This window comes from Theobroma cacao, chromosome 5, assembly GCF_053813885.1.
Source record: "Theobroma cacao isolate CCN51 chromosome 5, ASM5381388v1, whole genome shotgun sequence".
In the NCBI taxonomy this organism is placed as follows: domain Eukaryota; kingdom Viridiplantae; phylum Streptophyta; class Magnoliopsida; order Malvales; family Malvaceae; genus Theobroma; species Theobroma cacao.
Window position 1 is genome coordinate 46,798,847 of NC_142643.1, and position 23,784 is coordinate 46,822,630.

Genomic DNA, 23,784 nt, shown 5'->3' on the forward strand with positions numbered 1-23,784 from the left:
GAAATAGTCAATTATTAAACTATTTTCACATTTGAGAAATCAGTTGCTTGACGAACGGTTCCTCCATTGAAAATAGAATGTAATAGAATTGACTTATTCCCATTATAATAAATTTGATTTAAAAATACTTTTTATATATTTTTTACAGTACCTTTATAAATTTGATTGCATTATAGAAATTTTTAACGGTATTTTAAATAATGGTATTATGATAATATATACTTAATTTTGTTGCACATTGTTAGAAGTGCTCTAAATCTTTGGTATTGACTTGCTGTAGCAAAGGTCTAATTCATGTTTGTGTTAATTTTCAACTATTTTTATTACATATGTTTATTTAAATTAATTTTTACTTTTAAAAGTTATCTTTTACCAGTGACATAAGAGGCGGCTATATATATAATTATAAAAACAGGTTTATTTACCATTCAAATATACGGGTGGTAGAATTTTTTTTTAATTCCACAAAACGGGTTTAAAGAGTTGACATTATCAATTTATCTATTTAAAAAGAAATTAATTATTAAATTACTAAATAATCACATACATGATAATAGTATAAATTGTGTAAATCCGTTTGTGTAATCAAGAAAATTTCACAATTAATATATAGATTAACAATAATCGATAAATATATTGGAAAAATGAAACAAAAAGGTATATACATACGTAGAGAAGCATTCTTTTGGTAATAGATAATAAAAGCCCTATGCTAGAATACCATTTGTCCAACAAATTAAATCAAGATAAGTGGAACAGAGTACCTAATTAAGTAATGTATTAGTGCATAACCCACCCATAACTTTGACAAATTAAATAATTAATGTGGGGTTAATTAAGTATAAGATGAGTTAATTAATGTGGAATACCTCTTTGTCGATATCAATTTTGTCAAATCCCTCAAAAAATAATTATTATATAGGTTTTTCATGCTTGTTGAGCAAAGGGGCATTGCACATTCTTGGGGATTAATTGGGTGCTCCCAATTGCATGCTTCAAACATTTCGTTTTCATGTTAAAAGAGAAACAAATAAAATAAAATAAAAAATAGACCAATATGATGATTTCCACCGTACCCATACACTTTCACTTTCTCTTTTACCTTTTCCTCCGATTTGCCCTAAATCATTGTGTTAAATAATTAGTGTGGTAGATGAGGTAAGCAAAGGCTGCTAGCATTTTAACTAATTGGTACCAAAATTATTATATATATTTATATATATATATATATTCATTTTGATTAAAGTGATAAGGGAGGTTTAAACAATATTATCTAAGATGGTTGCATTCGTGATAAGGATAAATCTAGGTACATTTTACACATAAAGATTCTGACAATTACATATAATTTATTTTAGTGAAGTCGCAATCTTGATCGTGTTGCATCGGACCTAATGTTTTATTTTTTTTTATTTGAATATACATATTTTTCGATTTCATCTTACATTTTTCTTGAATCCTTTAATTTGTTGGGAATTTTTTAACCGATCGGATTGTTTTTTTCTTTCTTTGTAATAAAATTAGTAAAAATTGAATCTGAATTTAAGAATTTCATGATATATTATTTTTAAAAAATATAATTAAAACCCGAATTTATTTGTAACGAGACGAAAATGCTGATCTTTTTACCTCTAATAATGCAATTCAAGGGAGATCATTCTCTTCATTCTCAGCATTAATTAGGCAAACTAGAATGTAATCCATAAGGACCCCAAGAAAGTGTTCTCATCAGCTTCTCTAAACTGTAGAGTCGATTAACAGTCGGTCGTGGCAGGCTTTTGTTCCTGTTAAGCTTTCCTTCATTCAATCTTTTCTCTGCTTCTTCATCATCAACATCCTTCTTGTATGCACTCACTTGGATGATGGCCCCTTCGATTTTGTTTATTTTAACTTATTTTTGTACCCTCGATTTGTTCTCGTACATTGAGTAAAGGACCTATTTACCTGATCCGATTGCTAGGTACCAGAAAAGATTTGTTTTATTAATCACTCGTTCCGTCTTGTAAATATTGTATTAATTTTTTTTTTAATTTTGTATATAATCAATATCTTAATCAAAGAAATTAATTATTTTTATATATATTTGTGTGTGTGCACACTTGCATATGCAAACTTACTCCAATATAGAAATTTACGAGCAGTGAATAAACTGCCCATACACCCGCATTGAGGAACAGGAAGAAGGAGAGTAGAAACGGCATGTACTCCATGCTTTAAGTCTTCGTCGCCGTTCTCTATCACAGTACAGCAAAGACAAATCACCATGGCTGAAATGAGGGAAAGAGATGGAAAGAAGTGACCAAGAACTAAGCAAAAGCAAAGTGACATAAATGAAATGAAAGATAGCACCAGCTCCATTCACAGTCATGATGAGTAAGCCTGCTGGTTTGAGAAGTCCATAGAAAGTCCATAGGCTTGTGCACAGTAGTGTTGTTATGAATGGAACTACTTTGTAATTCTCAGTTGATTTCTTCTTCACCACTTTCCAAAATGTTGTCCTAACAAAAGGGGAAAATAGCTAACTCACAGCTTGTCAAACTTAATTTGAGTTGTGAATTCCATTCATAAACAAAAAGAAATCGTGCTTTTTTTGTTGGTTTCACTACATGGGAGAAGCAAAAACCAGAATTGAAACCACATTGCCTGTATGCAAAACAACCAAAAGAAATTGTCATATATCATTATGACTAATCAAAGAACCATCACAACATTTTATAGAGGAAGAAGATTTCCATAAACCAAAGGCCCAAAAAGGGGAAATTTTGTTAAAGACCAGAGAGACAAACAAATGATGCCTATGATGAAGCCCAAGCTAGGAGCCATGGTAGTCGCAGCAGAGGCTGTGTGTGAAGGAATGAAGAAATGAGAAAAGGGCATTTATAGTAGGATGCAGGGAAGAAGATGTGGGCACTTTTATGTATTGATTTTGTTTTGTTTTGATTCCTTTATGTATACCAATCGATAGATGTTAGACACGTTTTGCCTATTCAGTGATATGATCTGTACTTGTGCTGATGATTTGCCATTGCTAATGGCATGTGGACAGAGCTTGTTCTTGACAAAGATTTGTGTCTTCATCTGCCCTTGTGCTTGCATTTGAGATTTTGCTGTGCTTTGGCCATTCGTTTATGTTTCATTGGTAGCGACCTTCAGTGGATTGAGGTATTAATTATTCAATAAGATTATGTCAAACAGATTCTCCTAGCTGCTCCAACGAAGATTGAAGGGTGATTTGGCACCTATTTTCCGTCATTTTCCTTTGTGACAAGGGTATCCAAGAGCTTTTGAGAATCCAGTAACATTGGGTTTAACTTGTTTCTTTGAAACGATGATAAAAAAAATGCCATAAAAGCGCAAAAGCAGGGGATGGCCTGTTAATGCCAAGAAGAATCACAACCAGTTAATCTGCAATCAGATTTTAGGCCTTAGCTTTGTTTGTCTGTGGAGTTTTAGCATTTAGCATAATGTACATTATCCTGAACCATCATCTGTTTCTTTGTACAACAAAAGAGAGCCTTAAAAAACTGGCAGAACCTTGAATTTTGGAGCTCCCCAATGCTTAATTTGACTTCCTTCAACATCAGGGGTGATCAGTGTCTGTGTTTCCATCCTCTACATCACTGTGAAGAGGATAACTGGACTGCAATTCATATGGAGTCAAAGAAAGTGTCTTCATGATCTTCTGCAAGCTGTATTGTCGACCAACTTGTGGCTTTGGGAGGCTTCTGCACTTGTTTAGACTTCGATTCTTCAGATCATCTTCGAGTGAATGCATCTCTATGCCTCCTTTCACCAGGTGAGCTGAGCCTTCTTCTTCCATGGCCTCGGGTGATTTTGCTGAAGCAGACTTGTTTTTGTAAATAACATAGAGGATCAACTGAGCTGACCCCAACACAAAACCGATTGCATTTGGCACCTGAAATGAGTGAATCTTTGTAGAATCATTCATAAATGTATTTCATGTATTAGGAGATTCAAAAGGGGAAAGAAAAATGTGAACTTACTCCAATGTAGATATCCTTCACAAGCAGCGAATAAGCAGACCAAACACCAGCATTGAGGAACAAAAAAAATGAGAGTAAAAATGGCATGTACTCCACACTCTTGGTCCTTATCACTGTCCTCTGTTGAACATAAAAAAATCATGCATCATTCCTTGGAATGTAGCTGAGTAGGGGGAGACTTTAGCAAACTGTATGAAATTTAAAAGTGTGGCATCTGATGTAGACTGAAATCCTTAACAATGAACTGAAGAAAGGCAAGTCCTGATAGAGCAATGTTATTGTTTGAAAGCAGATTGTGTGATTTTAACTAGCAAAAATGCACAGAAACCATGCATCTTTTAGGCTAAGTATGCATGCAGCAGTGAAGAATCTCACCATGACTGATAGGTGTGATGCATACATGCCTATGGTTAAAACAGCACACAGAATTCCAACAAAGGCGAGCCGCGTGTTCCCATGAATTGCCAGAAGAGTCACAGCAATTAGGACTCCAGGAAAGCCAACATCCAACACAGCCACCAACTTTGCTGTCTTGATCTGATAGAAGAAAAAAAAAAAAAAACACCAGCCACAGATTGCAGACTCTTTAAGACTTGAAATGCCGTTTCCATATGCCGAATTTGTGAAAATTCAGATGCTATGAATGACACTAATGCCGGCTGATGTTCTATTATGAAACAAATTAAGTGATATCACCTTCTTATCTTTGGGAGCATAGATGAGGAAGAGAGTGACGTAGATCAGCTGAAAGATGGCACCAGTTACATTCAAGGTCACGACAAGTAAACCATCTGGATTCATGGTTCCATAGAAAGTCCACAAGCTGGTGCTCAAGAGGGTTGTTATGTAGGGAACTCCATTGTAATTCTCAGTTGATTTCTTCTTCACCACCCACCAAAAGGTTTTTCTGGAATAGGATATGTACACCAAGTTAGACACCAGCATTTTCATTCGAAAAGTGCAGAAACAGAAAGCCTGGTAATAAAGAGAATGTGCATCTATGGAAATCTTTAAAGCTAGTCTAGCAAGGTTCTGATTTCAAATTTACAAGCTTATTACATCCCCATTAGCTAACTCAACATATTCCCATCTTTCATGGACAAAAAACTTATTGTTTCAGACGACTTTACTTACATGGGAGAAGCAAAAACCAGAATCGAAATTACATTACCTGCAAAGAAGGGTTGAAAAAGAAAACACAAGTACAGTAAAATATATCCTGCTGTTCGGATAAAAGACCAACAGAAAAGAATTGCCAGAAGGACTAACCGATAATGCCAATGATGAAGCTCAAGCTAGCCATTGAAAGCAGATGAGGGTAGTTGAAGGAAATGAAGGAAAGTGAGGAAGGAGCTAGTTCTTGATGCAATTAAATGGGGAGAGTTCCAGAGTTAGGATATATGAGTTGTATGTGGTGAGTGATCAAGCTAGAAGTAGGGGGGGATAAAGCTATTGCAACATATGATTCCAACATCAAATCCATGTTTATTTGCCACGTTTTGGTCTGCAAATCGTTTCATTATTTGTATCGAGGAAAATTATTGACAAAATTTTCAAATGTTCATATGCTAAGAATTCAAAACCATGCCAGGAAGCATCATTGAAGATTCTAGATTTCAGCTTATTGATGAAGAATACAAGTATACACTCAACTTTTTGAATAAAAAGGATAGATCTTCTGTATTCCTTTAAATAATGAATTGTTTTATGTTTAGGTTAATCTCAAAACAGTGTAGCTGAATCCACCTATAGTGAATGTGGGTAGGTAGGCTAAATAGTTCTTCATTTAATATAAATCTTTATGTGGAAAAGAAGAACTTATCCAAGCAATTAGTGTCACAACCATGAATTAATTTTTATTATTAAAATCTAACCAAATAATTAAATTAAAAAAAATGACTAAATACAAATATTGTTTAGCTCAATTGAAGTATGTATAGAGTTCTTGAATAAAAGATGGCTTGGTTTTAAATTAAAGATAACAAAGACTTTTGTCTATTGGTTTTAAATTAAATGTCCAACTTAAAAATTTAACATGATATCAGAATAGGCATTATCTTCATTCGTTGATGGTGTTATGTGATCTCACATCTCGTCCCATTTGTTGGTAGTGTCAAGTGATGAATCTCTCTAGTTATGATTAATTGATTTTAAATTAAATATTCGTCTTAAAAATGCAATTGTTTCGACAAAAAATTAAAATTTACGCATGTTGTTTTCTGAAGCACAAAAGTAGGGGTTAACCTGTTAATGCCAAGAAGAATCACAACCGGTTAATTTGCAATCAGATTTTAGGCCTTAGCTTTGTTTGTCTATGGAGTTTTAGCATTTAGCATGATGTACATTACCCTGAACCATCATCTGTTTCTTTGTACAACAAAAGAGAGCCTTAAAAAACTGGCAGAACCTTGAATTTTGGAGCTCCCCAATGCTTAATTTGAGTTCCTTCAACATCAGGGGTGATCCACTACATCACTGTGAAGAAGATAACTGGACTGCAATTCATATGGAGTCAAAGAAACTGTCTTCATGATATTCTGCAAGCTGTTTTGTCGACTAACATGTGGCTTTGGGAGGCTTTTGCCCTTGTTTAGACTACGGTTCTTCAGATCATCTTCAAGTGAATGCATCTCTATGCCTCCTTTCACCAGGTGAGCTGAGCCTTCTTCTTCCATGGCCTCGGGTGATTTGGCTGATGCAGATTTGTTCTTGAATATAAAGTAGAGGATCAACTGAGCTGACCCCAACACAAAACCGATTGCATTTGGCACCTGAAATGTGTGAATCTTCGTAGAATCATTCATAAATGTATTTCATGTATTAGGAGATTCAAAAGGGGAAAGAAAGCTGTGAACTTACTCCAATGTAGATATCCTTCACAAGCAGTGAATAAGCAGACCAAACACCAGCATTGAGGAACAAGAAAAATGAGAATAAAAATGGCATGTACTCCACACTCTTGGTCCGTATCACTGTCCTCTGTTGAACATCAAAAAATCATTCATCATTCCTTGGAATGTAGCTGAGTATGGGGAGACTTTGAATCCCTTTTAGCAAACTGTATGAAATTTAAAAGTGTGGCATCTGATATAGACTGAAATCCTTAACATTGAACTGAAGAAAGGCAAGTCCTGGTAGAGCAATGTTATTGTTTGAAAGCAGATTGTGTAATTTTAACTAGCAAAATGCACAGAAACCATGCATCTTTTAGGCTAAGTTACATGCAACAGTGAAGAAACTCACCATGGCTGATAGGGGTGATGCATACATGCCTATGGTTAAACCAGCACACAGAATCCCAACAAAGGTGAGCCGCATACTCCCATGAATTGCCAGAAGAGTCACCGCAATTACAGCTCCAAGAAAACCAACATCCAACACAGCCACCAACTTTGCAGTCTTTATCTGATAAAAAAAAATAGCAGCCACGATTGCAGACTCTTTAAGACTTGAAATGCCGTTTCTATATGCCCAATTTGTCAAAATTTAGATGCTATGAACGAAACTAATGCCTGCTGATGTTCTATTATGAAACAAATTAAGTGATATTACCTTTTTATCTTTGGGAGCATAGATGAGGAAGAGAGTGACATAGATGAGCTGAAAGATGGCACCAGCTCCATTCACCGTCGTGACAAGTAAACCATCTGGATTGATGATTCCATAGAAAGTCCACAAGCTGGTGCTCAAAAGGGTTGTTATGTATGGAACTCCTTTGTAATTCTCAGTTGATTTCTTCTTCACCACCCACCAAAAGGTTTTTCTGGAATAGGATATGTACACCAAGTTAGGCACCAGCATTTTCATTCAAAGACCGCAGAAACAGAAAGCCTGGTAACCATTAGCTTACTCAACATATTCCAAACTTTCATGGACAAGAAACTTATTGTTTCAGATGATTTTACTTACATGGGAGAAGCAAAAACCAGAATCGAAATTACATTACCTGCAAAGGTGGTGGAAAAAAAAAGAAAAACAAAAGTACAGTGAAATCACCTGCAATTCAGGATAAAAACCCAACAGAAAAGAATTGCCAGAAGGACTAACCGATAATGCCAACGATGAAGCTCAAGCTAGCCATTGAAAGCAGAGGAAGGTAGTTGAAGGAAACGAAGGAAAGTGAGGAAGGAGCCAGCACTTGTAGCAATTAAATGGGGGAGCAGTTCCAGAGTCCGGATATTTGTGTTCGTATGTGGTAGGTGATCCAAGCCAAGGTAGGGGAAGATAAATCTTTTGCAACATATGATTCCGACATCAAATCCATGTCTGTTTTGCCACGTTTAGGTCCGCATATCGTTTCATAATTTCTACTTTCGTTGATCAGGACAGATGTGGACCACCTTGTAGTTAACATGATTTATCTGTCTCGACATGCTTTTTCTGACTTCCATATCCTTTTTGAAGCGTATGTTCATTTCAAAGAGAAAATCAAGACCAAAAGTTGGGAGTTTGGTCCTCTTGCATATGCATTACCTACTAAAAGATTCCATATCAATCACAAGTTTCTGTCCTAACCCTTCTCTTTCTTTTGGTAAAGGAAGCCCTTGGTCAAGACAAACTTATCCGAGTTTTCATACAATTTAAAACGTGAAGAAAATACGTATGCTTCTTATAATGATGAAAAGTTTGGATTATCCGAGTACAACTAGCATGGTCTATGACTAATTTTTCCTAACACGTATCATCTCGATAACCAGACATATATCTAATTTAGATATATACAGTTTTCTAACCTGAAATCGGAAAGGAAAAGCATTTAAGGAACCTGCAATAGACGTGACACAAGGTATGTCTACATTCTTAGGGTTCTTCAAATTGTGTAAGTCAATATCAAAGATAGGTAAGCCGAAGTTTTTGTGAATGTTGATGTCATCCTTGAGCTGCTAATGTCCATTGAACAAAAATTTGTTTAGGCTTTAAACTCTCACCGGGACTGTCTTCATCACTATGTTGGTGACATGGTGACATGTTAATACTATCATTTACGATGTCTATAGTGTTAGTATATTAGTAACGAAAATCTTATCTTGAAACATAATTGTTCGATTTTAATTATTTATAAGAGTTATTTTTTTATAATTAGATGGTAATTTTTCTAATATGAAGTTCGCATTTGAAAACCTAAAATCATCATTTTTTAAGTGATAAAAATATTTATTGAATATTATTTTTCATTTTATAAAAAAAATAAAAAAAAATATCACAATTTCTTAAATTTTAATTAAAATTTCAAATGGGTCTATTAATTTTTGAAATGAACATTATGTTTTAGACATGCAAACACTGTTAATAGAAAAGATTAAAATATTCTTTTTTTATTAATTTAAAACATTATTATTATAATTTTAAAAAAAAAAAAAAGAAGAAAAGAGCACGGATTAGTGCTTCCCAAGAAAGAGGAGCACCCAAGGGAGGGGAGCACCGGTGCTCCCAAGATTAGGACTCCTCAGGGGAGCACTCCCTAAGGGAGCTCTAGTGCTCCCCATATGGGGAGGTTTTTTTTTTAATTAATAAAAAAATAATATAATAATAATTTTAAATATTAATTAAAAGTAAAATTATTTTACATCAGTAAGTTGACGAAAATATTATCGGTTGACTAACGGCTGGATTTACATGATCAGTAAAAAATATTTTTTCAAAATGAGATATTTATTTTGAAAACTAATGTACTTTCTTATAATTTTAATTAAAATTTAAAAAGTAAAAATATTTTGTTCAAAAAATAATTATGACACGTATTTAAAATGAGCTACCTTTGGGCTATTCTCAAGGCCTGCTAGAGGCCCATTAAAGACTCAATTAGACAAAACCCCAGCCCAACCCAAGTGCCTTTCTTCTTCTCTCGTTTTGGGTGTGATGACACAAAGCAGTAAGCTTTGGCGAAAGACGAAGATTGGCTTGATCCCAACGCGTGGGGCGCGGCTAAAGTGCGAACTATTTGTACTGACTCCATATAGTTAAGTGCTATAGCCAGCGGCAGAGGTTTTGAGATCCCGAACTCAGATCCTCTTTCAAACCATTTTCTTTTGCAGTTTTCACCAAGATGTTTAAAAAGTAATCTTCTTTCTTGGGTCTTTTTTTTTTTTTTACGGTTCTGAGTTTTGCTTTTAATGTTGCATTTGATTGAGGATGTTTGCTTATCTCTAGTTGTCTTTTTGTTTCTGGGTGGAAAGAATTTTTTTTGAACTTTACTACTGGTAATATCTTTTTCTTTGCATGATCAAGAACGGGATTTTGTTTTGGCTTAGACACTTTGAAGTATTGGGAAAGACTGCGATTTGTTTAATTGGGTTTTATAATTACAGCTTCTTGGTGTTACTAAGCAATGAAGGGAGAAAATTTTTGGTTGCTGTAATTGGGTTTTGGAATATATATTCTTGCTGTATCTATGCAAGCATTTTAATGCTTTGAAGGATAGGTAAAGCATTGGGCAAGAATTGGTTTGCAGCTTTGCAAGAATTGTTTTTGTTCTGGGGAAAGATAGCTGAATGAGGAAGCACCTCATATTGATTTTTTTCTGTTTTGCTAACATTGTTCTCTAGTGAAGGAGCTTGGCTAATATGAGAATGTTTTGGATGTTCGTATATAGAGATATATTGAGCTGGTGTAAAATTTTTTAGATTTTGGTAAGCTGGCATAGAACGTGTCTTTTGGAAAGATATTATGTGCCCGTTGGTCTTGCCATTTAAGAGTAGTAAAACTTGCCTATAAGTTGATTACCTGTTTTTTTTTTTTTTTTAAAGTAAGTTGATTACCTGTTTTCGTTACATGTTATGGTTAATCATGGTTTTCCATAGGTGATTGTAGGTGAGTGATTCAGCTCATGTTTTGCATGAAAGTTTTTTGTTTGTTAATACAAACTGTGGATTTAAACAAGTTTTTGACCATTTGCAAGAAGTATAACCCTTGAAATTACTGACAGCTAAGATCATTTAATGGATACTTTATGTTAAGGGTATCATCAATGTTTTAATTTGATGTTTGAGTTATGTCTAGTAAGCATCGCAATTTATACATATTTTATAAATGTTTGTTGTTTTGTAGGTTTTCTTCTGAAGATGTTTCTTCACAAAACCAAGTCAAAGCATCTGTGCAGCGAAAAATTCGTCAAAGCATTGCAGAGGAGGTATAAAACTACTTTGTGATTATTTTGGTTTTACAAATGGTCATAACAGTTGAATTATGAAATTACTTCACATTATTGTTTTGTATAATGCATTGATGCATTTATGCAGTACCCAGGACTTGAGCCAGTTTTGGATGATTTGTTACCAAAGAAGGCCCCTTTAATTGTTGCAAAATGGTTTGTTGCTCTTTTACTATTGCTCCTGCAAGTTAGATCTCAATCAAACCTTTGTGTCCTAGCATGCATACCTGAGACATGATGCTCACAGTTTCACTCTTTTGCAGTCAAAACCATTTAAATCTGGTTTTGGTGAATAGTGTTCCACTATTCTTCAATATTCGTGATGGACCATACATGCCTACCCTCCGACTCCTTCACCAATGTAAGTTTTTCTTCATTGTACCTTTCATAAATTGTAGCTCTGCTAGTTCTTAATTGGTTATTGTTCTAAAGTGGAATGATGCTTCTTCCATGAGTGCCTTATTTTGATCCTTATTTATTTGAGTGATACTTAGACTAAATAATAGGATGACTTTGTAACTGATTATCTGATTGTTTCTTAGCTCTGGTGAACCATAAATATCTAACCCTGATAAGCTTCATTCTCTTCTATAATATTTTGTGATATACTCTCATATGTAGACATCTGTTAACTTTGTTGTGCATTTTAAGTGCACCCCATCATTATCTAAGTCAAAATATAACCATTCAGTATTTTGGCTTGGCAGATCCAAACATAATGAAAAAGTTGCAAGTGGATCGCGGTGCGATAAGATTTGTCCTTGCTGGTGCTAACATAATGTGTCCTGGTCTTACATCCCCTGGTGGTGCTTTGGATGATGAAGTGGACGCAGAAACTCCTGTGGTATTAATCACCTTCTATGTCTCAGTTCATATGTTTCTGTTTTACATTCTCTCAATATCTGATTTGTCAAACTAATCCTTTTAGGCAATAATGGCTGAGGGAAAACAACATGCTCTTGCTATAGGCTTTACCAAAATGTCAGCTAAAGACATGTGAGTTATTCTAGTCCTTTCTGAGCATTACAGGTAAATGGATTACCAAACTTGAATTGAAGAGCCAAGTAACTTCTACCTCCTGGTCCAAAGGAGAGTAATGTGGCAGAGAACATGGCATTTCTTTGCTATGCTAGGCTACAGTCTGTTGTTTCATCATGCCTCTTAGTTTTAAAAATTTTTTATGTGTAGTTCTTATCCTCTGCGTTCATGCTTTCTACTTCCAAACTGACAAACACCTTGCTAGCTAAATGTTGTTGTTAGACCATAATAACTATGTCTTCATTCTTTTTTACTCTGATTAACAAGTTGTGCTTTTTATTGGTTTGCAGAAGGGCAATCAACAAGGGAATTGGGGTAGACAACATGCATTATCTTAATGATGGTCTATGGAAGGTATTTATACTTAACTATGTTGTTTTTGGCAGTTATTTATAGTTTAATTGTATGTTCAATTGAATATCCTATGTCTGGTAGAAGCATTTGCATGTCACAAATGTCAAAATATTTTATTATTCCTAACTTTTTCTTTCTTTGGTGCTAATTTATTGCAACGTGCATGAAGTAGGTATTCAGATTCTGAATCTTGCGTATTTCAGCTTAGTTTATATCACCTATTATTTCCCATGGTTGTGTAATTGATCTTATGCTGGTAATTCTGCCATAAGTTGGAATATATTTCGTATACTTGACTTCTAACAGCCTTTTTGGCTAGCAATTTACCACCACCTTGTTGAAATTTTTAAAATGTTAGGTTAGCTTTGAAGTTGAAGTAAATCATGCCTTATTTTCTCATATCTCCAGATGGAGCGGCTAGAATGAGCATATTCTGGGAACAACTGCTGTGCCAGCTATGAACAAGTTAGAGAGAGTTGAAGAAAGAAGTTATATAATCGTGGTTCGACCCTGCATTGCAGTTTTGCTCTCTTTTTGGCTGTTTATATCCAGCTGAAGGAATTACATTAATCCATGACTCTTTTCCCTTATGTTAATGTATACTGTAGAGAAATCTTGTTTTCAATATAAATCAGTGCTTTGATCAGGTTATTATTGCATATTTCGTGTAATTTGGCAATTATTGGAACAGGGTTTTGGAATGAATGCCAATTAAACCTAAAGACTTTTTCCATCTCCTCCATTTGCAACAATTTGGATTGAAACAAAATGGCAGCTAAATGTTTGTTTGTGTTAAAGCTGTGATGATCTCTGCTCAGTCCTTTATCACATCAGGTAGGACTCCTTGCATGTTATGTAGCTTTTCAAACTAAAGCTAACTGCTTTATGTCATCATCATCATTTTTCCCCAAAATCCTAGTATGATTGAAGATTTTGGAGTGAAACAAAAGAAAAAGAGATTTGTGATATACCAAAAACAGCATCCATCGCATTCTTTTGTCATTTGTGTATAAGGTCTTGCATGGCTTACACTATGCCCTCACCACCTTGCAAACTTGAATAATTCTGTTTTTCCATTTTACATGTATTAGATTTGAATCGATATTCGATATTTAAAAATAAAATTTCGATATTTTGATAAAATGTCTTGATTTAATAATTATGATTTAAATATTGATTAATTATTCATCTATAATTCAAAAAATTAAAAAACTCAAAGCTTGAATTAAAATAATTAACTACAAAAATAATTAAAAAAACCTCTATTTTTTATAGTAATTGAGCAATTGAGAGTCCTAACAAATACAATAATTGGGCTGCCCATAATATCAATCAACTTTTTGGATAACACGTGCAGGGTATAAGGGAAAGGACCACCATCTAAGCCAATAAGCCCAACCGCAGCAAGACAAAACCTAACCTCACAAAATAAAAGGCCCTTCAAAACCCTAACCCTTTCTTTCATTTCTTGTTTATCGTGTCTTTCTTCATCAGTCGCAGCGCCTCCCCACTTCAAACCACCATAAGCGTTCGGCAATGGTCTCTTCCCAGATTTCCCAGATTTTTCTTTGTCTTAACAAGCAACGAAACAAAGAAAGTTCTAATCTTTCCTTTTGTTTTTGTTTATTAACAGGGGATCGATTTAGTCGCAGGAGGTAAGAGCAAGAAGTCCAAGAGGACAGCTCCCAAATCTGATGATATTTACCTCAAACTCCTCGTCAAGGTCTCACTTTTATCTTCCATCTTGCGTAAATATGTTTTTTTGAATTAATGATCTAATTTTTTTATTTTTTTGGGGGGGTTATAGCTTTATCGTTTCCTTGTAAGAAGAACTGGGAGCAAATTCAATGCTGTGATATTGAAACGCTTGTTTATGAGCAAAGTTAACAAGCCTCCACTATCACTCTCTAGGCTTATTGAGTTCATGAAGGGAAAGGTATTTTATTTATTTATTTTAGTTATATATATGGGTTTTTTTAGGACCTTCATATTGTTATTGCTTTGGGGTTTAATTCTTTTTTTTTTTGTGTATATAAATAAAATGTAGGAGGATAAGATTGCTGTGGTAGTTGGGACAGTGACAGATGATATAAGGGTTTATGAGGTTCCAGCTTTGAAGGTTACAGCTCTTAGGTTTACTGAGACTGCTAGAGCTAGGATTGAGAAGGCTGGTGGAGAATGCTTGACTTTTGACCAGCTTGCTTTGAGGGCTCCTTTGGGTCAGAACACGGTATGTTATTCTTTTGCTGCAATTTTTTGGCTGTTTTCAGACCTTAGTTAGTCCTTGGTATTGTTATTTTTGTTCAAGTATAGGTGTTGATTTGCTTCATTTGTTACTGATCTCTTTTGGCGCTTGATTTCTGCTTTTTGTCAAATTTTGGTCTCTACTTTTTCCATTTTGTTAAGCGTTTTGCAATTGAGTTGCTGATGATATTTTCATGCACCATCCAGCACATAAAACTAGTTTTCTAGAGAACATAATATGTGGAAGCTGATCTCATTGCAATGTGAATGTAGTGTGTGTGTGAGAGTTCCTTTCTGAGTATATGGATGATATGTTTCTGTTAATTTATTTACTAGTAAATTCTTTGTTTGGTTCTACTTCAATGTTTTCATTTTGGTTTCATTTGAAAGTCTGTTCAACTCAGTTGAGCTTTTCTGTTTCACGTTTTACAAACGTAGAATTTGATGCAACTTTTGAATGGAATTGAGATATGTCTGTTGCGTCGACTCTATCTTGTTAATGTCGACTCTATCTTGTTAAATGTTTTCTTATTTAACCTAAAATCAGAACTGTAGTCCACAGTCTTGCTTGCCTTGAAGGAAATCTGTCTGCTTTCTTTTGCTATTTGTTGCCTTATGGAACAAAACCATTGCTTCTGTGTTTCTAAGAATTACTTCGGGTGGAATCAGGTTCTCCTCAGAGGTCCAAAGAATGCCCGTGAAGCAGTTAAACACTTTGGTCCGGCTCCTGGTGTGCCTCACAGCCACACTAAGCCATATGTGCGCTCAAAGGGAAGGAAGTTTGAGAGGGCTAGAGGAAGAAGGAACAGCAAGGGATTTAGGGTTTAAGATGACTTTAGTATTTCATTGTGAGGCCTGTCTGTCATTTATTACTGCAAACCAAATTTTGGTAGACTTTAGGTTTCTCTGTCAGTTGTTTACTTGCTTATGTTTACTTCATGTTGGTGGATTGTTTAATGGCCGGTTTGAGGATCAATCTTTCCTATGCTACAAAGTCGAGCGTGTTTAAGCATTTTTAATGGAGTTATATTTTACTATGGAATTATTCTCTGGTTAATACTGCACTTGTTATTGGGATTGTAGTCAAGGTGTCTATACTGACATTTCTTCATTCACCACTCTTGCACTGAACCAAAATTAGGTGCAATTTTCTGTTGGAAAACCTAGCCATGTAGTCTCAGATCGTAAATGATTCTAACCATATCAGAACCAGAAAATAGTGAGTTTTGCACTTTCATTCCAGGATAGGTTAGCCTACTCTTTATCTTTATGCAGTAAACAGAGAAACTATCCATCCATCTCTAATGGAAAACAGAATATACTGGATGTTCTACCATGAATAATGCCAGAATTTGTACACGGATAAGCTTTGTCGAGGGGGAAGAATGGTTTTCTTGAAATTGCAGCAGAAAGAGTAAACATTTTATTAGAAGTCTGAACTCAGTTAATTACCCTTAAACACGAGACAGTCAAATTTCTGATAAGAGATACCAAGGCGGATTTGAGCTCATGAGAGTCGAGAATTTATTCATTTCTATCTCGTGAAAACTACCACACTAAAAGCTGACAAGTTAAAGAGTAGATAAACAAACCTAGATCAGAATTTTTTAATGAAGTCATAAATAAGAGAGTTAATCTCCTCTGCTCTTTCTTGGTTGATGAAATGACCAACCCCCTCCATTACCACAACTTCATCTAACAGAGGCACGTCTCTTTTGAAACCACCACTTTGCACATATTCCTTGATCCCTGGGGTAGTATAGACGGTGTCAAGATCCCCCACAATGAACTTCACCGGTAATTTCACTTGTACATTAGTCCATGGTGCTGTCAGCTCCCAATTTCTGCAGCAAACAGAGAGAAATCAAACATGAAAAAAAACAGAGTAACTCGGATGTTATACCATAAAGAAGACAAGAATTCGATGAAATTTTTTTCCTGGTAACGTACAAATCTAAAGCTCTGTAGTAGTTCAACCCGCCAGTGAAGCCTTTCTGATTGAATTTGTTGGCATAGTAGCTAAGATCTTCTTCTGAGAACCAAGACGGTAAGGTAACTGGGGTATCTGGTTTAATACCGAAAGCATCGTCTTTAGGCAGGCGAGGGGGTCCCGGTTCCCGAGTGGAAAGAACTTTCTTTAGCACTTCTGAAGTTCCAACATGAGCAATCTCTGCTTCAATCTTTCCAGGTTCCTACAACAAGATGCAAGAATATCTCAGTTGTTTATATTCACATACATACCCATAGCAAGGATCTGTAAATGTAAGAAGCAAAAACCTGAAATCTGCAAATATAGTAGTCCTCTCCAAATAAGAGTCTCATGCTCTCCACAGGCTTCATCTTTGGTTTTCTTGGCATGAATGGGACGCTAAGGCACACGAAAGCCTTGACTCTATCGGGCCGGAACATGCAGAGGTACCATCCGATTATGGCACCCCAATCATGAGCTACCAGAAAGACCTGCTCTACACCGAGAGAGTCAATGAGTGCAATGAGGTCACCAACGATGTGCAGGCAAGTGTAGCTAGTGACACAAGTTGAAGCTTCAGTGTCGCCATAGCCACGAAGATCTGGTGCAACAGTGTGGTATCCGAGTGAGCTTAAAGCAAGAATCTGATGCCTCCAAGTGTACCAAAGTTCAGGGAAGCCATGGAGGAAGAGGATCACCGGTCCTTGCCCTTTTTCTGCTACATGCATTGTTATCCCATTGACATTCACCATCCTGTGTTGTATTCCATCCATCTCTCTCTCTCTCTCTCTCTCTGCTATTTTTCTCTTCACCGAAGGTGATGGTACCTGAAATACAAAGCAAAAAGCGAGAAAGGTTTCCTAGGTCGGAGTTATGGCGGCTGTCAGGGAGTAAATGCAAGCAACGGAAAGTGTTCAATAGTTACGTTACTAATTCGGGAATAGGCTTTGCTCGACTTTCGAAGGCCAGAATTCGTTTGTAGGCAACGGAAAGTGTTCAATAGTTACGTTACTACTTTGGGAATAGGCTTTGCTCGACTTTCGAAGGCCAGAATTCGTTTGTAGGCAACGGAAAGTGTTCAACACTTACGTTACTACTTCGGGAATAGGCTTTGCTCGACTTTCGAAGGCCAAAATTCGTTTTTCCAAAGCATGCAGGCGTAAATGCTAAGCACAAACTAGCTTTACTTCTTTCTTGCACAGTCGAACGGATGATTCTCAAGTGACTGGGCTTTTCTAACTTGCGCACCCCGTGATATATTTCTTTCTAGCAGTTGTAGGGTAAGAAATTGGTAAAGATCATATGACTTCCATGGCTATTATGCTGTCTTTGAGGTGACAAAGATAAACGTATATGATTTTACCTGCAAATCTGATTCTCGTCGAGTTGTAAGTGTTTATATCTAGTAACTCACATTTTTTTTTTCATGGCATAACAATTACTCCCTGAAGAATATGAATTAAGATTGGACCAGCTGCAACTTATTTATTGGTTCTTTTAACAAATTAAAGAATTGAGGTGCAATAAGTTAATCTTTTTGAAAAAAGAGTAATGATTTATAGATCAACTCAAATTTGATTTTGATATTAGGTCAATTACTTCGATGAATGAAGTAAATAAGGTGATTCAATTCCTAATGAGCGTAGATTTAAACGAGAGGGAATATTACAAAATCTCATCTCAAATAAATAAAAAATGAAAATTTGATTTTATTAATCCTTAAACACTAATAATTAATTGAATGCACCAAGATAAGATTGAGAATTGAATTATTGAGCTTTAAATGAGAGGTGAGTGTAACGTCATTTGAAATTTAAAGTGAATTACTTTGTAAGCAGAAAAGAATCATTGGGACCTACCCTTCATTGCCAACAGGCAACAGGAGGAAAGGTACTGCCTAAACAGCATTCAGTGGGTTGGGTGGTGAACGAGTAGTCCCTCCTCCCTTTGAGTGAATGCCAGAGGCAATTCACATCCTCAACTAACCCCACAGAGAGAATCTTAAACTCTTTAACAGTTTATGACAGCAGCCCATAACTAAAACCTACCTTGTTAATAAATCCTTAATAATGCAACCGTAACAACACGGTGAAACTCAACCAATCATGCGAGAAGAACATGAAAATCACATTCCTTTCTTGACTTATTCTCCCATTTCTCACAATCAGGCCACATCCAATCCTTTGATAGGCCAAAACGTAAAGCACCCGGATGCCCTGACTTGGTCACTCCCAAAACTTGAAAAACTAGATTGCAGCTTTTGGTTCTAATTTCTAAAAGCTATGATGCTGCTAATGCCTGTGCTGTGGCTGGCATGGCTCTGCTGGAGGGTCATGTAAGCCTAGGATTAAGGAAAAACCAGGTCATATCGAATATGAACAATGTCTTTAGCCTGCACATAACATCTGGTTATTCCCTTCTTATATCTTTTTGTCCAAAAATCAGTGACCAAATATTGATAAATCATAATATAATGGCAAATTTAGTATTAATTTCTTCATTTTGCTTCGTCAATCTTAGACTTGCCGTGGTAAACAATATGTTCAATCTATGATTCACCATTTTCTTTGCTTTGCTTTCAGTTTCTTGTTTCCCTGATTTCTAAGCTCAATCTCCAGTTACTATGCTCTGCTTTTTTCTCTGCTCAAACTCCAAAAGGAAACCCCAGAAAGAAACCCTTTCTCCCCAGAAAACTCTACAGTTCCAAAAACGCAGAAAGCTCTTCAGTTCCAAAAACCCAGAAAACTTCTTTTCAATGAGAGAATGTAATCCAATAACATTGGAGCACATCTCCACGAACAAACCGGGAGAAGGCTCAAGCAGAAAGGATCAAAAGTAAATTTTTTGCTTTACGCACAGATAAAATCCTAGGCATCATTCACTGAGACAGTGGATTCCCAAGAAGAACTATGTGCGAACAAAAACATAACCCAAATCTTAGAGTTGAAAAAAAAAATTGATCTTCTCAAAAGTTTCAGAACTTCAGGGCGGCGTCTACAAAGATTTTCAACAGAGATAAACCCTAACCCAAGAAAATATAGTGCACTGGTTCTGTTCTGGCCTTAAGACCACATTTATATAGGTAAAACGAGGACATGCTTAATGACTGTAATACCCTCGTCTGCGCTCTTTTATTTCTCTGTTCTTTCCCAGTCATCCCACTGGCATAGAAAATGGCTCTGATGGGAAAAAAATTCTCTGCTTCTGGTTTGAAGAGAGTAATTATATGAGAATCTTTCTGTCGCTATTTAGCTTTAAGGATTAAGGGTTCTATACCACATCTATTTATCAACAAAAACTACTTTCTTTTGGACAAGTTTTTGACAGAAATTTAACATAACATGAAGAATCCCAAACATATTAGGTTAGCTCATAACAAGAATAGTAAGAGATGCGTTTCTTAAGTCATTCACTTGAATGAATTAAGAGGGAGAAAATAATCCACCAATGTCTCCCATCTTTAAATCCTGTAAATTCAACTGACATTGGGTACCAATGGGTTCGGTTTTGTATGAATATGCCAACTTAAGAAATGGTTTCGACCTGCATATCATGCGGGTGGACTAGCAACAGATCCACTAGGAACTTGTCAATTTGGAAATCATTGATGCCATAATCAAATAGATGTGATGTGGTGACAAGCTTCTCAAATAAATAAAATTCGATCACATAAAGTCAATATACGAAGCAAAGCACCAAATCCATAAAATACAACACTGAGATTTGATGAATTCATCATAAAATACAACTTCTCAAGGCTGAAGTTACCAATATCTTACATTCCCTCGGGACTGATGGAAAACATGACCTATAAATGTGACTTCAAGCATGATAATAACCTGACCTTCAGAAAGATACTTGGGACTTTTAAGCTGAGAAGGTCTAATGCACTCCATCGATCTTACCTTCATAAGAAAATTTGAATCTCAGCTCCATCAAGTCAATCAAAACTAGCATTTAAGAACTTCAATAATTCATTTCGTTTGCTCTCAGCCGCTTTATCCTCCTTTGACTTGTCAAGTTTCAACAGAATCTAGAAAAAATACAACAAAAACAATAGCAGAGTAAAAATTATCACAAGTGCCTATATCACTATTTTTGGACAATACATTGAGACCACAGAAACCCCCATCCCCAGCATAAACAAAAAGAACAAGAAGAATATAGCCTCACCTTTTTGCCAGAGACAGCACTACGGCGTACACTATCATCCTTGTCACGCCCAAGAAACTGTATAAAGCATATGCAGGTTAGTGAGAGAGAGAGAGAGAGAGAGAGAGAAAGAGAGAGAGAGAGAGAAAGAGAGATGGCATATCATGAACCACAAGTGCAATGAAGTACCTTAGAAAGCTGCACAGGGCTGCTACTTCCCTCATCCTGCGGCTTCTATATATAGCTCCGATTGCCAGGACAAACCCGACCCAGAAAAATAATCCAAGTCAATTGCACCCAGTCATCATGTCACAGACCCCAGCTCCAATTTCAAAGAGCCAATCCATAGAACAGGCAGAAAGTATTATAAGCACCTCAGAAATGTCATGTTGAAAGCATTTTCAAATATAATGAATGCTGGAAAATTTGCTAGTTATCCATAAGATTATAAACAATGAACCTAACTATTAAAAACTTTACCACTGTCCAAGCAGATGGATAAGCAGGAAAAACAAACAAAATCCCCAATAAAACCAACACTTTGCAAATTGATAACTTAGACATGCATAAATAATGCAAACATTGTGAATAGTGGCCTACCTCTTTAACTTTGTGCTTGTGACGTTTATGTCGATGACTCTTGTTCCGTTCTTTTTGCTTCAACTAAAATGCAAAATGATAATAAAATGAGACACTGCATTAAAATGAGAAGAAAAATGGAGCGCCAGACAATCACCTTCTTTGGCCTGTCACTTTTCTTGTGCCTCTTTGAATGATTTGACTCATGCTCACTATCTGAAGAACCGTTACTTCTGCAATAATTCAGCAATCATAAAATGTTAGGAAACTCATCAACCAAGTACACATGTCAAGCAGTGAAGGTTATTAGTGGGCAAAATACTAAATAACCAAATAGCGGCATATAATTTCCTTCCCGATCATCCATGTATAAACATAAAGGTATTAAAAGATAACCTATAGACAAAATCGCAAAGGCAAGAAATATAATCATGCATTAACCTTCACACACCACAAATTCACACTTCCTTACCTTTAATGCACCACATACTTTCAAATTTCATTTGTATAAAACCTATGATAATACAAATCAAAACCATTGTACTATTAACAAATTTCATCTGATGGAAACAAGCACAGGCAATTATATCCTTGATTGATAACCACAAGCATTAGCTATACAGCATAAGCCTATAACTTATATTAATTTTCAAGCCTCCAGCCCCATATTATAGTTAAAAAAAAAGTAAATATATTGACTATAAATCTTGACGCCCTAATCTTACTTTAACCAGCAAAAAATTGAAGTTAGAAACGAGATTAAGCAATTCCTTACAATCTTAACATGAGAAAAAGAAAAAATAATGAATAGGGTCACCAAAGAAAATTTCCAACTAAAATCCCCAATTAAAAAGATAAAAATTTTAATGAAATCTTAGTTAAATCGCTTAATTGCTAATATTAAGCAGCAATTATAACAAATAATACAAAAGGATTATTTTTGTTTCAAGATAATTGATTTCTTCTTTTTTTTTTTTTTTACCTGGAGTAATCGGAGCCGGAGGAAGAGTAAGAGTCGTCGGACGAATGGCAGCGATGCTTTCGACGACGCCGTTTACCTAAGGAACGACTCTTTTTCCGGATCTTGAGAGAATCTCTGTCCCTGTCTCGGCGGTTGCTATGATGACGACGTCGTTTAGCGTGAGAGGAAGACGAGTCGGACGAGGAATCTGAGGAAGAGTGGGAGGTAGCCGAGGACGATGAGGCCGCCATCGTCGCACCAAGGAGAGATTTGGGGTTTGAGATTTGGAAAACGATTGAGAAAAGGGCAAAACACTCTAATTTCACTAATTTCTTTATAATATAACTAACTAAATAAACTAAATAAATATCTATTTATTGCTTTCTTAAAGGGCAAAAAAGGACTAGAAAGTCTATTTCATCAAAATCTTTTAAAAAAAACTTTATTTTTTCTTAAATGATACATACAAAATATACAAGTATTTTTTATGGAAATTTTGGTTAAAAAATTCGATATTTCATAAAAAAAAAATTTTTTGACAAAATTATCTCATCGAAAATATTTAAATCGATAATGTTATTTTGTCAACAATTTAAAAAAAATTCATCAATACATCGTCAATAATGAAATACCGATTTATCTAAAACACGAAAGAAAGAATTTAATTCTTCTATTTTTATAAAAATTAATTTTAAAAAATTTGAATGAAGAATATTCTTGACTTGTTTATTTAGTGGATATATATGGTATAAAAATCTTATACTTAGAAAGATTTTTTTTTTTTTACTATGATGGTTTGTAATATATGTGTTTGGCTAAGAAAATTATGAATGAATCAAAATTTTAATTTAATGTATGTGATCATTAAATATATATATATATATATATATCCATAAACAAATGAATTTGATAAAATTATTTATAAATTACTTAATTCTCTTTACTTTTTGCTACTTGTACGAAGCCTTTTATGTGTTTTTTTTTTCCTTTTTTGTCTTTTTTATTTAAAAAACTCCATCTTAAGGTTAATCATGTACTATATATATGTATATTTATTAAGGCATGTATCATAATTTAATATATCATTGAATTCATTTGCATTCCCCTCAAAGCCATTATATTTTTCTAATAACTTATCTAGGTTTCGGTTAACAAAAATAAAAGCACTAACTCTATTTCGTGAGTAAAATCTTCAATACATAGTGTTGATTTGGGAAAGTATCTTTAATATTGTTTAAAAAGAAAATAAATTTAAATAAAACTTTCTTGACCGTATTATAAATAAATCAATGTTGTTGGAATTGTGTTAACAAAAAAAACATCTATCGATATT

General features: G+C 35.1%; 6 protein-coding genes across 6 annotated transcripts; 2 read left to right on the plus strand and 4 right to left on the minus strand.

The window, feature by feature from the left end:
- Nucleotides 1-3,491: 3,491 nt before the first annotated feature.
- Nucleotides 3,492-5,457, minus strand: LOC18600496 (bidirectional sugar transporter SWEET16-like). The gene is made up of 6 exons (XM_088806738.1): nt 5,274-5,457; nt 5,139-5,175; nt 4,701-4,911; nt 4,380-4,541; nt 4,005-4,124; nt 3,492-3,916 (listed from the first exon to the last, which is right to left on the minus strand). The coding sequence occupies exons 1-6, from the start codon at nt 5,305-5,307 to the stop codon at nt 3,581-3,583; spliced, it is 900 nt and encodes a 299-aa protein (XP_088662864.1). The 5' UTR covers nt 5,308-5,457; the 3' UTR covers nt 3,492-3,580.
- Nucleotides 5,458-6,277: 820 nt separating this feature from the next.
- Nucleotides 6,278-8,261, minus strand: LOC18600497 (bidirectional sugar transporter SWEET16-like). The gene is made up of 6 exons (XM_007030974.3): nt 8,052-8,261; nt 7,914-7,950; nt 7,557-7,767; nt 7,248-7,409; nt 6,864-6,983; nt 6,278-6,775 (listed from the first exon to the last, which is right to left on the minus strand). Exons 1-6 carry the CDS (start codon nt 8,083-8,085, stop codon nt 6,458-6,460), a joined length of 882 nt encoding a protein of 293 aa, XP_007031036.3. The 5' UTR covers nt 8,086-8,261; the 3' UTR covers nt 6,278-6,457.
- Nucleotides 8,262-9,851: 1,590 nt separating this feature from the next.
- On the plus strand, nt 9,852-13,279 carry LOC18600498 (pseudouridine synthase and archaeosine transglycosylase (PUA) domain-containing protein). Its single transcript, XM_018121522.2, has 8 exons — nt 9,852-10,061; nt 11,052-11,133; nt 11,243-11,310; nt 11,418-11,515; nt 11,862-11,998; nt 12,083-12,150; nt 12,483-12,546; nt 12,955-13,279. Exons 1-8 carry the CDS (start codon nt 10,051-10,053, stop codon nt 12,970-12,972), a joined length of 546 nt encoding a protein of 181 aa, XP_017977011.2. The 5' UTR covers nt 9,852-10,050; the 3' UTR covers nt 12,973-13,279.
- A 668-nt stretch (nt 13,280-13,947) lies between these two features.
- Nucleotides 13,948-15,832, plus strand: LOC18600499 (Ribosomal protein L18e/L15 superfamily protein). The gene is made up of 5 exons (XM_007030978.3): nt 13,948-14,085; nt 14,180-14,269; nt 14,354-14,482; nt 14,594-14,776; nt 15,460-15,832. The coding sequence occupies exons 1-5, from the start codon at nt 14,083-14,085 to the stop codon at nt 15,616-15,618; spliced, it is 564 nt and encodes a 187-aa protein (XP_007031040.1). The 5' UTR covers nt 13,948-14,082; the 3' UTR covers nt 15,619-15,832.
- Nucleotides 15,833-16,290: 458 nt separating this feature from the next.
- LOC18600500 (epoxide hydrolase 1-like) lies at nt 16,291-17,664 on the minus strand. Its single transcript, XM_018121521.2, has 3 exons — nt 17,068-17,664; nt 16,741-16,982; nt 16,291-16,634 (listed from the first exon to the last, which is right to left on the minus strand). The coding sequence occupies exons 1-3, from the start codon at nt 17,530-17,532 to the stop codon at nt 16,388-16,390; spliced, it is 954 nt and encodes a 317-aa protein (XP_017977010.2). The 5' UTR covers nt 17,533-17,664; the 3' UTR covers nt 16,291-16,387.
- Nucleotides 17,665-20,391: 2,727 nt separating this feature from the next.
- LOC18600501 (uncharacterized) lies at nt 20,392-22,788 on the minus strand. Its single transcript, XM_007030980.3, has 6 exons — nt 22,473-22,788; nt 21,648-21,723; nt 21,512-21,574; nt 21,101-21,145; nt 20,933-20,989; nt 20,392-20,792 (listed from the first exon to the last, which is right to left on the minus strand). Exons 1-6 carry the CDS (start codon nt 22,700-22,702, stop codon nt 20,700-20,702), a joined length of 564 nt encoding a protein of 187 aa, XP_007031042.3. The 5' UTR covers nt 22,703-22,788; the 3' UTR covers nt 20,392-20,699.
- Between the last annotated feature and the right edge of the window lie 996 nt (nt 22,789-23,784).

Bases quoted from the DNA above. Each gene is read 5' to 3' on its own strand.
- LOC18600498 (XM_018121522.2), top strand. The intron at 11,134-11,242 runs GTATAAAACTAC...GCATTTATGCAG, and splicing joins GTCAAAGCATTGCAGAGGAG to TACCCAGGACTTGAGCCAGT. The intron at 11,999-12,082 runs GTATTAATCACC...TAATCCTTTTAG, and splicing joins TGGACGCAGAAACTCCTGTG to GCAATAATGGCTGAGGGAAA.
- LOC18600499 (XM_007030978.3), top strand. The intron at 14,483-14,593 runs GTATTTTATTTA...AATAAAATGTAG, and splicing joins TTGAGTTCATGAAGGGAAAG to GAGGATAAGATTGCTGTGGT. The intron at 14,777-15,459 runs GTATGTTATTCT...GGGTGGAATCAG, and splicing joins CTCCTTTGGGTCAGAACACG to GTTCTCCTCAGAGGTCCAAA.
- LOC18600500 (XM_018121521.2), bottom strand. From the start codon at position 17,532: ATGGATGGAATACAACACAGGATGGTGAATGTCAATGGGATAACAATG. The intron at 16,983-17,067 runs GTTTTTGCTTCT...ATCTTGTTGTAG, and splicing joins ACTATATTTGCAGATTTCAG to GAACCTGGAAAGATTGAAGC. The intron at 16,635-16,740 runs GTACGTTACCAG...TGTTTGCTGCAG, and splicing joins TACTACAGAGCTTTAGATTT to AAATTGGGAGCTGACAGCAC.
- LOC18600497 (XM_007030974.3), bottom strand. From the start codon at position 8,085: ATGGCTAGCTTGAGCTTCATCGTTGGCATTATCG. The intron at 7,410-7,556 runs GTAATATCACTT...TTTTTTTATCAG, and splicing joins ATGCTCCCAAAGATAAAAAG to ATAAAGACTGCAAAGTTGGT. The intron at 6,984-7,247 runs GTGAGTTTCTTC...GATGTTCAACAG, and splicing joins CATCACCCCTATCAGCCATG to AGGACAGTGATACGGACCAA.
- LOC18600496 (XM_088806738.1), bottom strand. From the start codon at position 5,307: ATGGCTAGCTTGAGCTTCATCATTGGCATTATCG. The intron at 4,912-5,138 runs GTAAGTAAAGTC...ATCCTATTCCAG, and splicing joins CTGGTTTTTGCTTCTCCCAT to AAAAACCTTTTGGTGGGTGG. The intron at 4,125-4,379 runs GTGAGATTCTTC...TATGTTCAACAG, and splicing joins CATCACACCTATCAGTCATG to AGGACAGTGATAAGGACCAA.
- LOC18600501 (XM_007030980.3), bottom strand. From the start codon at position 22,702: ATGGCGGCCTCATCGTCCTCGGCTACCTCCCACTCTTCCTCAGATTCC. The intron at 21,575-21,647 runs GTGATTGTCTGG...TTTGCATTTTAG, and splicing joins AAAGTGACAGGCCAAAGAAG to TTGAAGCAAAAAGAACGGAA. The intron at 21,146-21,511 runs GTAGGCCACTAT...AGCTATATATAG, and splicing joins ACAAGCACAAAGTTAAAGAG to AAGCCGCAGGATGAGGGAAG.